The sequence below is a fragment of the Frieseomelitta varia genome, unplaced genomic scaffold, assembly GCF_011392965.1.
Source record: "Frieseomelitta varia isolate USP_RPSP 00005682 unplaced genomic scaffold, Fvar_1.2 scaffold_780, whole genome shotgun sequence".
Classification (NCBI taxonomy): Eukaryota; Metazoa; Arthropoda; class Insecta; order Hymenoptera; family Apidae; genus Frieseomelitta; species Frieseomelitta varia.
In genome coordinates this window covers 142,216-158,952 of record NW_025110568.1, presented here as the reverse complement: position 1 = coordinate 158,952, position 16,737 = coordinate 142,216, and the positions used below count along the sequence as shown (strand labels likewise).

The 16,737-nt window shown below is 37.3% G+C and overlaps 1 protein-coding gene across 1 annotated transcript in view; it reads right to left on the bottom strand.

Annotated features, from left to right (window-relative positions):
- Nucleotides 1–16,737, bottom strand: part of LOC122535865 (protein rhomboid-like) — a 163,352-nt gene that overhangs the window by 6,836 nt on the left and 139,779 nt on the right. Inside the window, exons 4-5 of the mRNA XM_043667744.1 lie at nt 14,836–14,948; nt 958–1,113 (exon numbers count right to left, since the gene is read on the bottom strand). Coding sequence (XP_043523679.1) covers nt 958–1,113; nt 14,836–14,948 — 269 coding nt within the window. The remainder of the gene's footprint in view (nt 1–957; nt 1,114–14,835; nt 14,949–16,737) is intronic.

Sequence of the window (16,737 nt, the reverse complement as noted above, 5' to 3'; positions counted from 1 at the left end):
AGTGGTAGAAACAATAGAATTAGAACAATCACGTGAAATCTTGCAAAGTGAAATAACACGAAACGTGACATTAGCTCATATCCGCAATTCCTCGTTGCAACTTCGCCGCTCGAAAGTGTTTCGCGTCTGAGAGTTGGGAAATCTTCCCGAGGTTAAGAGGATCGAGTGGAAAAAATACTTTAAAAACCGTAGTAATGTTAAAACAATGCCGTCAAAGCAGCGAAGCTCGTTTTATTCGCGTGTAAAGTGGACATTCTGTGCCCCCCACTGTGTCTTCGTTGTTCTTTGTTTTAGCAGAACAGGCAGGGAAAGAGGGAAGTCATATTAAATCTGTTGATCTTTTTTCAAACACAGTTTGTCTTGCAGCAACGGTGCGTAGAAGGGGTACAAAAGCTGCATAAAAGTTGTTCTGCACACAGCGGTGAATTAAAATGTGAACTTCAATGAAAAGCACACTTTTTGAAGTGTATTTTAGTCAAAGTTCTATTCTCGACGGGGAACGTTTATTCTCCGTGCCTTTGAAGACTCTGTCACACATAGACTATGAAAAATGTGTCGCTAAACGACCGTGTATTGTTAAACAAAATGCTGAAGCGTCGTTCGGATGATTTTAGAATTCAGTTTCCTTTGAATATGTTACTAGTTTACTGAATTATAACATTATATTATTACAAGTTTGACGTTGATCTTACAAAGTTTATCCGACGAGCTTCTATTTATCAAATTCTCGGTTCTGTTCCCGAATTATCAAAGAAGTTATTGAACTTTATGTCTTTGTAATTCCATTAGGATTACTGAAACACTGAAATTGTTTAAACACGTTTAAAGAACATTTCCCAACGTTTCTCGTTCTTCAAAAGCTTTAGGTTTTGCACGAGGAAATTCTGTTTTCACTTAAAAGAATTTCAGTATTGAGAAACAAGAAAGAAAAATTATACATTTCGTCGAAAATCTTACCAATTACGAAAATGCCAATTAATCGAACAATGCCGAACTCCATGTTATTGTAATTGAGGAGGACGTTGGCTAGATGAGCCGCGAGGAGGGCGTAAACGCCCCCGCTGGCGCCAACAAGGTACACATCTGTGTCGAACACCGAAGTACCCAGGGAACCTGCGAACATAAGAGAAAAATTCATTCTTCACTTCGAGTCAAATGACAGCAGATTACAGTAAAAACGTTAAAACACCTAGGTCACTCGTAATCTCAATAAATTTCTCAAAAGAACATCTCAAAAAATAACAGACAATTTGCACTTGTTTGTAACGTTAGCATCTTTTCCTAAAGTTTCAAAGCAACGAGTCGACAGAATTTGACAAAAAGGAGAGGGAATATCGAAGGCTGCGACGATGTTGTCGAATTTTTATGTTCCCAAAACATTCTTCGTAATTGTTTCACGTCGCACGTATGAGAAATTCAACAATTTCGCGGAACAAGAAGTTTGGCGTGCGCGCTTGTATACGTGTGTACTCGGTTGTACAATGGAAAGTTACACGCCGTGTAACAGAAGACCGTACGTCGTTTCACATGCGTGCGAAGCAACAGATGTTTCAGAGTAGAGTAGAAAGCCGAAGGAAGTGCCGACGGTGGAAAACTGTGCTGTAGACAGCCAACTTACCGAGGAGCAGTTTCGTCACGAAAATTCACGCGTGAGCAGGATGCTCACTCAGAATCATAATAATGATCGATAGCAGAGGATTTTTCGTTCGTTTTAACACGAGGAAGTTCGTTCAGGAGTGGAGAGAATGAGAAGGTTCTCAGAGGAGAAAGATAAATGACGAGAGTAAAAAATATTCCATCAACATTTTAATTTAATTGTAGTTATTGTCAGAAATTTGGAAATATGCGCACGGTGTAATGCAACATTCAATGTTTATCAATACTGGAAACATAAAAATGAAAGATAATGTTTCATAAACAAAAAACAAGTTGTTCTATATAAAAAAAAATCGATGCGCTTATTACATTAATAAAAAAGAAAAAAAAAAAAAAAGAAAAATCGAAGCACTCGCCGAAGAATCAAAGAGTTTATCTACGTGAAAAGTCTAGAAGTGAACGGATCATTCGTCGTTAATTTTATACTCCGCTATATACCGTCTTTCTAAAATTAGTAGTATATATCCGTGCTAGTCAGACGTCGCAAACACGTCACACGTCAGACCATCGGCTAGAAATTTCTCTCTCTTTATTTGTCTATTATTCCACTTGGGAAAAGCTTTTCTATCATCTCTAATCTGAAAAACAGCTCCAGATACTTTTATTTGTATAGGATATTCTTTGTACGTTAAAACTGAAGAGAATCGAGCAAAATAGAATTGAACTTGAATGAGTTTGACAATCTTTGACAATTCGTTTGACGACAATCAATTTTATTGCCACGAAGCAACTTTGAAATCGTGAAATTATTTGCCGAACCACTGCTTTCACCCTCGTGCACTATTCACAGTGTTAGTCAATTGTACAACTCTGTGTGTATGCGTGTGTATGGGTCTGAGAGAGAGTAGTAATTAGTGAGCGACCTGTATCGTTTTGGAAGCTCCATAGGGTAATGGTGCTCACCACCATAAACCTTGTAAACTATCTAACGTAGAGTTTCCTCCGGTTTGGAAATCGGATACGCGTTTCTGCCTTGGCAAGGAAACCTTCGCTCACGATATCAAACTGATTTCACCATCCATATTAACCGAGTTATTTATCTATCTAATGAATCGATCAACTTATAACCGAGTCTCAGCGAAATTGACAATTTACGAATAACACTGTGAAAGAATCGTTATTCGTCGGAGAGTTCGAATTGTGGGTAAAACTCTACTTTTGGAAAGGTAGTCCTCGCGTTCGTATTGAATTATCAGACAGTTTCTATCGTTGCGTGTAATCCCTCGTGGAATCGAAGAATTATGGGAAAGAGAAATTGCAGATTGTTGGAGGAATTTATACTCTCGAAATGTAAGTTCGAAAATGGAATTTATTTCATTTTTATAATTCAGTTAATTTATTTAAACAATCGAAACGACGGATATTGCCTTTGTCGTATTAAAATCGGGCTTTTGTCTTGTGGATTTCACTCCGTTAAAATCCCGGAATATTTCATTTTATATGAAACGATTCATTGTGAAAATATAATATCGCGTTTCAGTAAAAAGTCCATTTATTTATTTATTTATTTTTCTTTTACGATTTTAATGAACACTATACGTAACGATATAAATAAACAACTGATGTAACGTTTCAAACTAAAAATGATAAAACACGACGAATCTACCATTACGTTTCGTTAAATTATCCAATCAAACAAATTGTACACATTTTAGAAATAATTATTGTCACACGCTTGACAGAATATTTCTGTCTTCCCCCTTTCAAAGAATTATTTTTACTTAGGTCAAAGTGACAACAAGGACAGTAATAAAACGATCACACGATCATTAACTTTATCGTCAGAAATTCCTGTTACGTTTGAAACGGAAAAGAAACTCAAATGCTCCGTGTTGAAACGGACGAGGATAAACGAATATTAATCCTTAGTTGTTTATCACGGTATCAAAATTCAGGGCGGGCCGTTATCATTAATCAACACACAGTTAACACCGCTAATAATGATAAAATAGTAAATACGGCGGTAGTAACAACGGCTGGTTATAATTTACGGCTTGTTATCACGCTACATCTGAATATAGATAACTCTATTAAAATTAAGTTCCCGTAACAGGCACCGTGGTTGAGGTCCCGTGAGATGAGATGGCTAGAGTTTGTCCAACCACTATACGTCGGGATTACATCGACAATACACCAGCGTAAAAACTGCCTATACCTTGTGCACTTTTACTATACTTGAGATTTTAGTTTTGACTCCTCCGTGTGAATAAAACTCACGCCTCAAACCACGTGGCATTAATTTTACCCCCATCAATGTTCATCTCTAATTACATATCTTATAATTGCACAAATAATTATCAAGAATAATTTCATTTTACAGAATTTCATTTTATAAGGTTTCCATCAAGAATGATTTCACTTTACAGAATCACTTGCGCATCATGATATCTTCAGTTGATGATATTTTGTATATATTCGTATAAATAACGCATAAAGTATCGGAAAGCGTTTGAAAATAAAATTTCATTCCGTTTAATAAAGTTAATGGGCCGATGGCCGATGACCGCCAGTTTTATTTCTACGTGCTCGAAGGTATTATTATTAAGCGACTTTAATATTTCCTCGCCTTCTTGGTCTATCTTTTTTTCTTTTCGCAATAATAGTTCTTGAATCTGGAACATGTGCAACAGGTGCAAAGTATCAACGACGGGCGCCGCAACCAATAGCAAAAAGAAAGTATGAAGAGTGTAGGTACTTGAATCGCCCTATGGGGACTTTGTGCACACACACACATGCACACACATACGCGTGCAATGTCCACGATTTTATTATCGACTTCCCATCCAATAGAAAAATTGATAAACCTAACGGTTTGCTGAGTAAATCACAAAGACGCGTTAACATTACATCACATTACACCTATCAACGTGACAGCTAAATTAATGAAAAGAAATTCAAGATGTCATTTTCATCGATCACTTTTCCAAACGTCGTATTCAACTATGCTAACAATATAATATTACATCTTATTGAAACGAAAAAAAAAAAAAAAAATAACATGATCCTATTACTGAACGAATGGTACGAAGCATCATTTCCATTGGTAAATTTTCCCAAACATTTCAACTATAAGTGAATAGTTGAAACTAACTGGAATGATTGTCTTAATCGATGACAAAAACAACGAAATTAACAACACTGTTTAAAAAAGATATGCAGAGTGATAATTTTTCGAACAAAGGTATCGGACAAACACTGAGAGTGTTCTACAATCTATCAAACATTATATTCTTTCATTTGATCCTAAAGTACACTTCACGTTTCCATCCATTGCCCCTGTTAAATCCAACTTTCTAAGAAACGTAAGACATTTTCTTCCCCCTTGTCTCTTAAATTCCCTCTTGACCGTCGCTATCGTACGCGATATCGTACAAATTTCGACGCGAGTCAGTAACCGATACACGCAAATTAATACTACGACGAGAAATTCGAGAGAAACTAGCGAGTTCTTATTCCATCCGACTCGTTTTCACCCGGAGCACCAACGAATCCTATTACGATCCACAGAGGAGGAAACATTCGAAAATTTTCTTACGCGTTTCAAGGAGATCCTTCGGCTACGTCCGCGTTGAGAATGCCGTTATATCGATAGCGGACAGGGAGGGGAAAGAAATGTAGGAGGGGAACGGGACGGAATAAAGTGGAAAAGGACCTGCAAAGACAGCCGATGCGTTTCGTATTGCTCGGGACGAGAAAATAGAGCGCGCATTTAGAAGGCGAGTGCAGGCACGTCGATGCATTCGTAAAGAGAGACACGGAGGTAATGGAAGCCCGGGAAACTCGGCAACGATCCGAGAATCTGCACGCCCGATCCCGCCGCAGGAAACCATATATCTTAACCTCCAATGAAAATTCCACGAGGAACACTTCTAATTAAGCTTGGGGGAGGGAAGAAGAAAAAAAAATTTTTAATTCGCTTTTATTTAAGAGAATAGATATCGATTCTACAGCGATCGATCTCGCTCCCGCTTCTCTGCAACGATCGCGCCACTTCCAACCGAGATTTATTACGAGTCTATCGAGAACTCGTAAATAGACTGCGGACTTTGCATTTTTATGAATGAAAGTGGTGGAGCAGTTTATTTCTATTATCTTGTAGCAGTATAGCAGTATAGCATAGTTTATTTTTATTATTTTAAATATTTTCGTTATATTCAGTATATATCGCGTGTAAGTTTCAATATATTCTCGAGTGTTTATTAAACGTATGAAAATCAGAAGGAGAACTGCAAAGTTAAGAACCCATACATGTTAGAAGCCTCGTTACAGGTCGGAGGCATAAAAAAATATTATCATTTGAAAATTCTACGATTTCCTCGAGCTTCATAAAATTGCAGAATCTAGATGGAGAAAGAAATACCAAACGTAAAGTACATTAAAGAGATCTTTAATTATAATACACGCCTCTGTGATTACAACCGTGAGTTTAATGAACGTGAACTAATTAAAGACTAGTTACAGATAAAATTTTGCATCGATAAAGCAACGTTGATCTTCAATCAATTGATTTTTCGTTGATCAATCAACCCTGGTAGATTAAGAATTTAATGAATTTTTCATTGGTCAGGCTAGGAGTAAGTATATTGAAATTCGAGATTCACATTCGGTAATCAAATGTTCGTTTCAATCGCACAATTTTAATAACAATCGTACAACTTAATAATCGTTAATAACAATTTGCTTTTGCTGCTTCAAAAGTCGCGAATATCGAGTTTCTCGTGGCAAGAATGATCTCTATCCTGTTCTTTCTGATTTCTCAGTGGTGGAAGGCATGGCGTGGAGTATGGACATGTTTCCCTCTTATCGTTGTTTCCGAGGTCGAATCGAAAGAGACAAGGGAACGAAGTAGTTCCCGAAGTTTGCGAGGAAAGACCAGGAGGAAACCAGTGGCACGTAAACAATCTATGGCTTGGGGAAAACGAAAGGAAAATGTATCGGCTGCCGGTCTCTGATCTAACTGCTCGTAATGAGAAAGAGTAGGTATAGAGGGAAACTGTACTTTAGAGATCTCGAGGAACACACACACACACACATATATAGTGAATAATTCTAGTTTTAATGGTAAGTCGTAGTATTTGCAACGAAGATCCCTCTTGGAAGAAATATCTCAGGAAAACTAGTGAAATAAATCAACTGTTTTTAAGTTTCTTTTTTTTTTCTTTGTAGTTTCATAAAAGAAATATTAAAACAAGAATATGTGAAATACGTAAGGTGGAATAACACTTTTGTCGCGCAAATTATATCGCTTTAACTCGTGTTGAAATCGCAAAAGTACAGAAAATTGTTCTTCTTCAACAATCAAGATTGCATTAATTTAAAGTTACACTGACATTTAGAATTGTTATATACAAAATTCGTTCGTTCCTCTTTCTCCTTTTGAGAAAACGAGAAAATTTTCATCGCAATGCACACATTTCTATTCTTAAGTAAGCAAAGAACGAAAAATACGAATGGAAAATATAACGTGCTTTTAATTAATTGAAAAAGAGGAAGAGAACAGCGAAAATGTTCGCAGAAGATAAACATAGGGAATAACGAAAAGTATCGAGATTAAAAAGTCCATCGATTGCGTAATCTTTTTAAAAGCCGGAGACACGTCGTAGAAATATCGCAAGAGTAACGTGAATTTTTATTCCATATGGTAAAGAAAAAAAAAAAAAAAAAAAAAAAAAAAAAAAACGGGGCGAACAGTTTGAAATAATGTGGCATATAATACAGCCGTTCCTATTCTCCCACGATCTATCTTACCATACGCTCATTTTACCGCGCCGAATGTCAAAATTCCAAACTATATTGTACGCGTATAAGCCAGATGCGACCAGGATTACGAAAGTGATATTAAAGAGGAGAGGAATAAATGGAGGTTGGATGCGAAGGGAATTTCCGATGGTGTTAAGTCGTTATCGAAACAACACACACTGAATATTGTTCATCTTCTATAAGCCCTCTTTTCTCTATTTCTCTCTCTCTCTCTCTCTCTCTCCCTCTCTCTGTTTTTCTCTTTGTCTCTTTTTTTCTTCTCCCTTGGATTTTCCACCCTCTACGCCGTTATTTCTTTTTCGCCTTTTCATCGTTCCATTTACTTCGTTTAATTCTCATCCCTTTCCACGTCTTCTGGATTATTTTATCGGTCACCACCATATTCGGCCATCACCCTATTTCCTTTTCGTACTTTTTAATAAGCCTTTGGCTTCCTTCTCTACCCTGTTTTTTTTATCTCGGTGTGTTGCATATCATTACTTTTAGTAATAATGGAATGTCGTGTCAGTCGTACTACTAACTGTACACTGGTTTCGCTAGTTTTTTTCATCGACAGTTTTTCTATGGAAACAAGCTTTTAATTTTTTATTATTTCTCCCTCCTTGTTATTCAATTTTCCGTTTTCGCTGAGTTCGTTGGTTCTTCATTCAAATGATATTATTTATAACGAGAAATAATATTGAACTCTGTGGAGGAATCTCGAAGTCTCAAACAAATAATTTTTGAACATATTTCTCCTTATGTTTCTCAAAAATAGACAATATTCCTTCTCTTTCTCCCGGTTTTCTTCTTCTCTTTTCACCGGTTAGGTTTCATCACGATATCAAATACCAGAAATTAGATTACCAAATCAAAATCATTAAAGAAACACGAAACGTGAAAATTTGATTTCACCGATCTGTTTGTTCGTTTGTTCGAGGTGTTGTTGCAGAAAGTTGCAGTCTTTTTTTCTTTAATCGGGAAACTTTACGCGGGAAATATTTTAACAGAATTTTACGAGAACGCGATCTCGCGAGAATTTGCAATTCCACTCAGCCTGGCGGATGATAAACATAAAACGGGCGTATGATAGAAAAGAATACGGTGGTGTATTGACGATCCCTCCTCATTCTTTAAACAAACACACGGCACACAGCGGTGAGGAAGCACACGGAACGGAAGATGAAAAACACAGCTACGGTTGCAGCCGAAGAAAGAAAATAAAATCTACTCGTCGATACGTTGGACTTTCTTCTCCGGTTTCACCGGTGCGCGAGTTACCGCCCGTTGCTTGGAATTTTCAATTTTACGCTTCCTGATGAGCAAATATCCGAAGTACGATGGAAAATCGATGATCGCGTTCCCCCATCGCAGAAAATAGCACAGAGATTCGCAGGCTGCTATACAACTGCCACTGGTATTATGTATGAAACGCGTTTTGCGAGAGCCTCCGAGCGAAATAAGGTTCCTTAGAAACTGAATTCTTTTTCTTTTTCTCTTTTTTTTTTTTTTTTTCTTCTTACGGTCAACGAAATTTAAGAGCCCATGGGTGAACACGTTCATCCCTGCGAGATACCTTTATCGTAGTAATTATTTACTTTGCATAGGCGACTTGAATAAATTAATCGTGAAATTTGTAAGAACGTGACAAAAATTCTGGTCCCAGACGAGTTAGTTGAATTGAAATATGCAAAAGTTCAAGAGACATGTGCGTGTAATTTAATTAAATTGAAATTCGACATAAAGTATAAAATACTTTTATGTTAGTTTTGTATTTTACGTTGCGTAAGATAATAATTTCAAGATCATTCTTCGTGTTTTTTTACGAATGTAAATAGAGACGTTGTAAAATATTTTTTTTACAAATTCATTTCGTCCTCTGCATCGCTCTCATTCCGGAAAGTCGATTTGATCAACGTGTTCTACATGTTTTAAAAACACATTGATCGGAAGAAGATTATAAATGAACAATTTCAACGAAAGAGAATTTATTCTTGAGACGATTAGGAATTCATTGAACTCAATAGGCCAACTGTCTTTCACGTCGAAAGTAAATGTACTTTTAATTATCGTATTTCAAATGTATCTTTTAATTATATCGACAAGGATTTATTAAGAGAGTTCTCTATAACCAGAACAGGAAATCATATTACAGCAATATTGAAGAGAAGCGAAACAATAACGGGCATCTGTAACATTAATCAATATCGATCGATCGAGAAATATATTGTTCGAACGTGTATCCTGTTTGAAATAACAAAAACCATCGGGCGGAAACGTGAAAATTATTTTTTGCATTACTCGTGTGTGTTAATATCATAAAGGTTTTTTCAAAAAAAAAATTATGTATGCACAAACGGAACAAAGTAACATTTCAACGGGCCCTGCTTTAAAATATTACCGGCGATATTTGCAATTCATGAGCATGTATTACACACATCGTGCGGAGAACCGTAAAAACGAATACGAAGAAGAAAATGGAAAAAAAAAACGACGAAACTGCGGGGGAGATTAAAAATCTCGATGAAATTAACGCGAAACGATGACAAAGATTAAAAAAAGAAAAAAAAGGAAACAGAGAAATTGATCAAATCAGCGGGCGTATCGACCAGAATAAAGAACAATAGTGCGCGTAAATTGAAAGAAGAAAAAAGAAAGAATATTACAGAACAAATAGAATGGCACAGGTCGAACGAATGCCTGAAAATTCGATATTTAAAAAGAAATGGAGTACAACGATTCTCTCTAAACAAACAAAAAAAAAAAAAAAAAAAAAAAAAAAAGAAAAGCGAACGAAAGGGAAAAAAGAGAAGAAGCAATCGATTTTCCGCGTTGTAAACCAAAGTTTATAATTTTCTTGCATACCCTTGCAAATTTGTACCTTTCAAAAATTTTTTCCTTTTCCCAATTTTCACAGTATTCGGTTCGTTACAAAAGGAACGTCATAATATTCTCTCGCTCACATAGTTTCCTTCTTCTAATTTTCACTTTACGCGACTTCATTCCAAAAAATGGCGCGATATCCTTTGAAACAGATGGCAGTGAACAACGATGCAAAATAAATTTAACTTAATTATTAATAATAATAACTAATAACCAAAAGACACGCACTTAAAACCACGTCTATATTTTCTACATTCGATACCCGCACACCACGTAAAGACCTCGAAAGCGAAAGAAGAAAAAGAGAAAAAAAGGTGCGCGATGAGGAGGGGGAAAAAGAAAAAAAAGAAAATGGTGGTTGAACAGCGGTATAAAGGGTGAAAATTGGCGAAAAGGTGAGCTGGAAGGCAAATAACAGACGCTGAAGGGTTTCGAGGAAGGGAAGAGGCTAGACAGACGGCCGTCTAGCATCGGGGGGAATACCGTCTTCCCGTTACGCATGCAAAATGCATCACGCATACGCGGCGACATGCAGATACCGTCGTATAATTGTCGGTGTCACGCAATCGGCACGGCGCCGGTGATTCTACGACACGAAGTCTCACCGCCGATTCGAAAAGCGCCAGGCACCAGCGAATGGTGGAACGAGCGAATGAAATTACGCGAAAATTGATCCCCGTTTATCTTGGAAGTTATTCTTTCAAACGCCGCTTTTTCTCCCCCACTTTTCTGAGAATTTCACAAACCACTCTCTCTCTCTCTCTCTTCTTTGTTCGATCTTGGATCGTTCAATATCGTTCGAAGGATTTGCAGCGCCACGTTTTACACGTTGTTTGTTGACCGTATTTCATTGAAAAAAGAAAAGAAAACGTAATCTTTCGCTTCAACTCAGTTTCAAATAACACATATACAGTGGTTTTGGTCTATGATGATACACCGTCGTAGATTTTTAATTGTTTCTCCGATTTACAGAGAGGTTGTTCCCTCATTATCATGGCAATTTCTCAAATTTCTCAACGCTGGTAAATTCTGAAAAAAATATCCATGAAAATGCAAGAAGCTCGTCGCATTTACATTTTCTCCAATTTCTGTATAAAATATCTTTCAATGATCGTCCTTTTCTTCGGTAACTGAAGTCCACTACGTGGCCAATCCTCCACGTTAGCAATGGAATTTCATCTGCAAATGCACGACTGGCGAAATGACGTGCAAATTGATCGAACGTGATGAAGAAAAATAAGCGGAAGAAGGAAGCGAGGAAGGTGGCGAAGGAGATAGGTGCCGTTGCACTTGCTTAGTTACAATCGCATTACATCGACGCGACCGCGATGCATACGAAGTAATCTTGTCGCGGTGGCCCCAGACAAGCTGTCGCCACCTCCTGTTCACGTGGAAAGCTACGAAGGCTCGAGAGGAAGCCAGCAGGGGTGAACTACTTCAGAGGGGGAGAACCAGCCAAGAAAAGACGGATGAGAAAGGGCGCCCGCTTTATTCTCATTACGCGATTCAATATTCCGTGGCAACCTTCTCGCCAGCCCATGATTAAGCGAGGCTGCTGCATCGGGACAAAGTGAACATTTCGAATAATTATATTCAATGATGACAAATTCAATCTTTTCCGTCCTGATTGATTTCAAGGAAATCGAAGCGCGGGGAAATTGAAGGAGCCTCACGGAAGCTCACGGACAGAGAGAGATGAGTGTGAAAAATTTTCTGCAGAGACGAGAGTGAAATAATAAGGGTACGCGAGTAACGCAATTTTTTGATACTGTAGAAAATTTTACTTCATTTAAATTATTGTCGTTGCTGTTAAATTTGGAAAGACGTTACTGGAGATTTCACGAGATCGATATACTCGGTGGTTGGATCTGTTACAGGTTCGTGATCAAATGATTTTGATCATAACGATGGATCAAAATCACATAGATGAACTACATTCGAGTGTTCGAGTTTGTCAAGATTACAACTTACGCGATTGTATTTACTGTAGTAATTAATTCGACGATATTAACTTATCAATATCAACAATATCAATCGATTAATTAATTGATTTGACCAGCTTAATCAATTTAACAATAATTATCACAGTTTCCAATGATTCAACGATAAGTGTAAAATTAATTGGTAAATTATAACACTAATCTCAATTGTAACGTTTCACTCTATTTTATTAAAAAAAAAATCTAATCAGAATGAAACAAATGAAAAATTTCTAATTTCATCGAGCGTATTGTACGTTTTATCCAATTACACGGCCCCTTCGGAATTCAAAAAAAAAAAAAAGAAAAAAAGAAGAAAATCCCGAAACCCCTTGTCCGGTTCTTCCATTTCTCCCTTTCGTGATTTCGAGTCACCACGGCTTTAATATCGCCTCCCCCCTGTTGAGCTCACAAGTCAGGAACGTTACGATCCTCCGCGCATTTTATACGTCGTGCCCCGACGTATCTCGGATCTCCCGGGCGAGGAGTTTATTATTCATGCGCCCTATTTTGCAACGTTTTACTTTCATGACTGCTAATAACCCGGGATCTGAGTCTAATCGAATTTATGCAAATGGCAATTAGGTTTACACGAATGTGCGCCCGTTGCCTCACCCTGATACGTGTTACCGTTGGTACACGCGTATTCTGCGAGAGACACGCGCGTGCCTCTCTTCTCTCTCTCTCTTTCTCTTTCTCTCTCTGCTAGCGTGCGAGAGGAGGGATGCAGGAAGGACACACAAACAGTAGGGGGTGGTGAACGCAACATGCTCGCGAAGGGTGACAGAGAGAGAAAGAGAGAGAGAGAGAGAGAGAGAGAGAGAGAGAGAGAGAGAAGAGGGGGCGATCAAGAGAGGAATAGAAGGAGAGAGTAAAAACACGTTCCACGCTCTGGAAAATCCGGAAACACGGCAAATGGAAAGAGGGACAAATTGCGTTACAGGGAAGAAATAGAGTCGCCGGGCCCTGGCAGTTGCAGCTGCGCCTGCACCGCCGGGGCGTTTACGCGGGTGAGAATCGCCGAGTGATTTAAATTCAGGAATATTGTTGCGAGGAGCATTCTGTAGCATTACTGCATTACATGCCGGCGCATAATCACGCGTTGCAGCTATCGACGAGCCTCGCTTCCATGCCCCGTTAAATGCACTTGGACCGGAGGCTTTCGCTTAATCGCATTTTGTTGACAACGGATAACGTTCTCTCTCTCTCTCTCTTTCTCTCTCTCTCGTTTCCCTCCTTTTATTTCCCATTCGCTTGTTCGTTTTATCTCCCTTTTCTATTTTTCTTTCGTTATACCTTTCTCGTTCGCCAATCTCGTTACACTATTTTCGTTGTATTTGCTCTCTCTAATGTGTAGACGCGTAATTACGATCATCTCTGCGTTAACGCACGTGATACCGTCGTTGATTTAGAATGGTATTATTATTATTATTATTATTATTATTATTATTATTATTATTATTATTATTATTATACAGAATGGGCTAAAAGTTTCTTTCCATCTATTTTTCAATAAAACATCAAAATATAAGAAAAAATTAATTTTATCGATCTTAAATTAAATTCAAGCTCAAACATGATCTTTTCATTATGCTTTCAAAGTTATTTCTTTCAAACGTCGACCGCTGGAGCGTTTGCAAATTTGTGTTCTTTTCTCTTTTTTTTTTTTTTTTAATAAAAAAATCAATTTATTTTTAGTAGGAAGTGATTTTTGGTTCACCCTGTATTTGACAATTTTGATTCTTTAATAGTAGATGAATAAAATTTCAGTGATTAAGGAATTGACTTTAAGAGTTCTTTTGAGAGATTTTTTCGTCGCAAAATATCTTTCGTATGATCAAACTCCTGTGAAAATATCTTTCATCGAAGATGTATCTACAGCTCTGGAGAAACAAGTATTTTTATTCTGCTGGAAAGTATGGACAATGAAACTGGAAAATCAATTTTGTAGAAAGTTGGTTTATTTCTATGTTTGAGATAGGCTCTTCTGTTTTTTTGGAAAAAACAAAAAATGTTTTATGAGAAGTTGCATTTTTCTTTATTAAAAATTCTATTTCGATTCGTCGACTGTTTCAAATTAAGTATCGAGGTGATCAATTCCGGCGAACTGGACGTTTAATTGAACGTTCATTTTGAGAAATGTCGCACAAAACAAGTCGTTAATTCACGATAAGGAACAAAATCGATATTCGTAAATAAAAATTCACTTAAAAAAAAGAAACTCCCTCTACAGAGTTAAATATGAAATACGTATACCTAATGGCACGTTAGATCGATATTATCAAATTAACAACGAGCGTACAACGAATTTACGTATTATCGAATCCCCGAATTTATACAACCGATTAATAATCGCAAATCTGACAGCTCCGAATAAACTGAACGAGTCGCGAAATCCGTGAAATCTATTAAATACACAGTGCAATTATCGTATTTACAAACACTTTTTAATCTGTCTGTATGAACAGTACGGCGACTTGTTATTTCGGTGGATACGCGTCCCAGGTTAAAGCGAGAGATTGCGTTTGCCCGTATAAATAAAATTTAGCAATTTGTAATGCATAGCGATTACTCTTACCGGCAAGAACTCCAGCCATGTAAACTGCCGCAATCCTCAGACTTCCGTGAACCATTTCCAGGGGAAGTCCCACGACCACCTGTACTCCTAGGTTAAATAGCAGGTGAAGCCACCTGAAATTCAAGCACATACTCTCGTGAGACAGCAGCCAGTTTTTATTCGAACGAACAGAATGAAAGATTAATTAAAAAGAAGGAAAAGAGAGAGAGAGAGAGAGAGAGAGAGAGAGAGAGAGAGAGAGAAATTGCGGAAAGGAAGCATTTTTTTTCGTTTTCGACGACGTTCAATTTTTTTTACTGATTCGCTTTTTACTTAAACGAGCAAGTACACGCGGCAAGATTAATCAAGAGGAAATGTTGATCTGGTTTTGCTCGAAATGAATGAAATAATTTCTCTATTTCTGCATTTCGCGCGAAGTAAATGAAATTAAATTATTGGATAGAATAAGGAGTAGCTTAAATTAAGTCAAAAGTTAAATAAGCATTTTAACGAAATAAAATAAATAGGCGTGAGAATTGTCGTTAATAATTAATCATTTCTGAACAATTTCAAGTAGCAGTCAATAATAATAATCTACGCAAAAAAGATTGAGAAAGCAGCGTTACTTGTTTAAAGAAGAAAAAAAAAAAAAAAAATCTCCAACGTACCACTCGAAATTTATCAGATCCAAATTAATCAAAGATTCACCACCTTGGCAGCTTTATTCGCTACAGGTGTTAGTGGACAATCAGAGGTGATTATTAATTCGTAACTCTCGTTAAGCGAGACAGACGGCCATCTTGATTCACGACAAAACGACGCACGAGATGTTAAAGGGGCGAATTAAAATTGTTCATTGTTCAAGAGACGACTTGCGAGCGCAAGTTAAAAGGGGAGCAAGATAAAAGCGCAAGTGGAGTCGAAGGAAAGATAGGATCGGCGATTCTCTCTGGAAAATTCGGCCATGACTATCGCAACGATAACGGCGCACGATGAAATTAAAGCAATTATGAATTTTATCTTGGCACAACGCGTTGGAAAGTTTTCCTTCGCGAGAGGGCAAGATGATCGAGCTTATCTGCTCCGCTTGGCAGCGTGGAAACGCTCCTACTGGATAACACTCGCGTTTCGTCTAGTCTCCGTTTCGTTTTTCATGTTCAATTTCTCGATTCGTTACAATTTGTTTTTTTTTTTTTAACTTGTCCCGAATTTTCGACAACTAACTGCAACGAAACGACGTGTAATTTTTGTAGCGTAAAAAAAAAAAAAAAAGAAAAATGTTGGCTGTCGAAATTATTACGTACTTGTGGAAAATATAATGTGTGAAGTACAAGTTCTTATCGTGATTTTCTTGGCAATATTTTTTGGCTCGTTTAAACACGATTAAAAATTGAGGCAGTAGAAACTGTTGATTTTCTAATATCGGTACCATCGACAGTTATTCTCATCGTCGACAGTATTTTGGCATGTCGCACATAGAAAGTGAAATGAATTCAAACTAAGTGATGAAATAAAATTACAAAACAGTACGTTGTAATAGTGTAAACTATAAAATTATAAAATAACAGTTTTCTCTCAATTATCTAATAGTACGCGATGATACGAGCAATATAACTAATAACACATTGTATATAATGCATAAGTGACATTATATCAAAACCATCCCTTTTTCCAAAAAAGAAAAAAACAAAAAAAAGAAAAAACTCCATTACACGGCTTAAAATGATGTGTAATACCTACGTCAAATCCGAAAGTAAGGAAGTAAGTTCAAGTCGAACAAGTTTCGTCAATTTTAACGGTGATATGATAAACCCCTTCGCCTTTCCCCACTCACCCTTCCCCTTTGTCACGGCGAGTTCTTTCGTGAAACTTGGAACGGGGTCCCACTTTCTCCTGGTGCCGCGTTGATATTTCAATCAGACC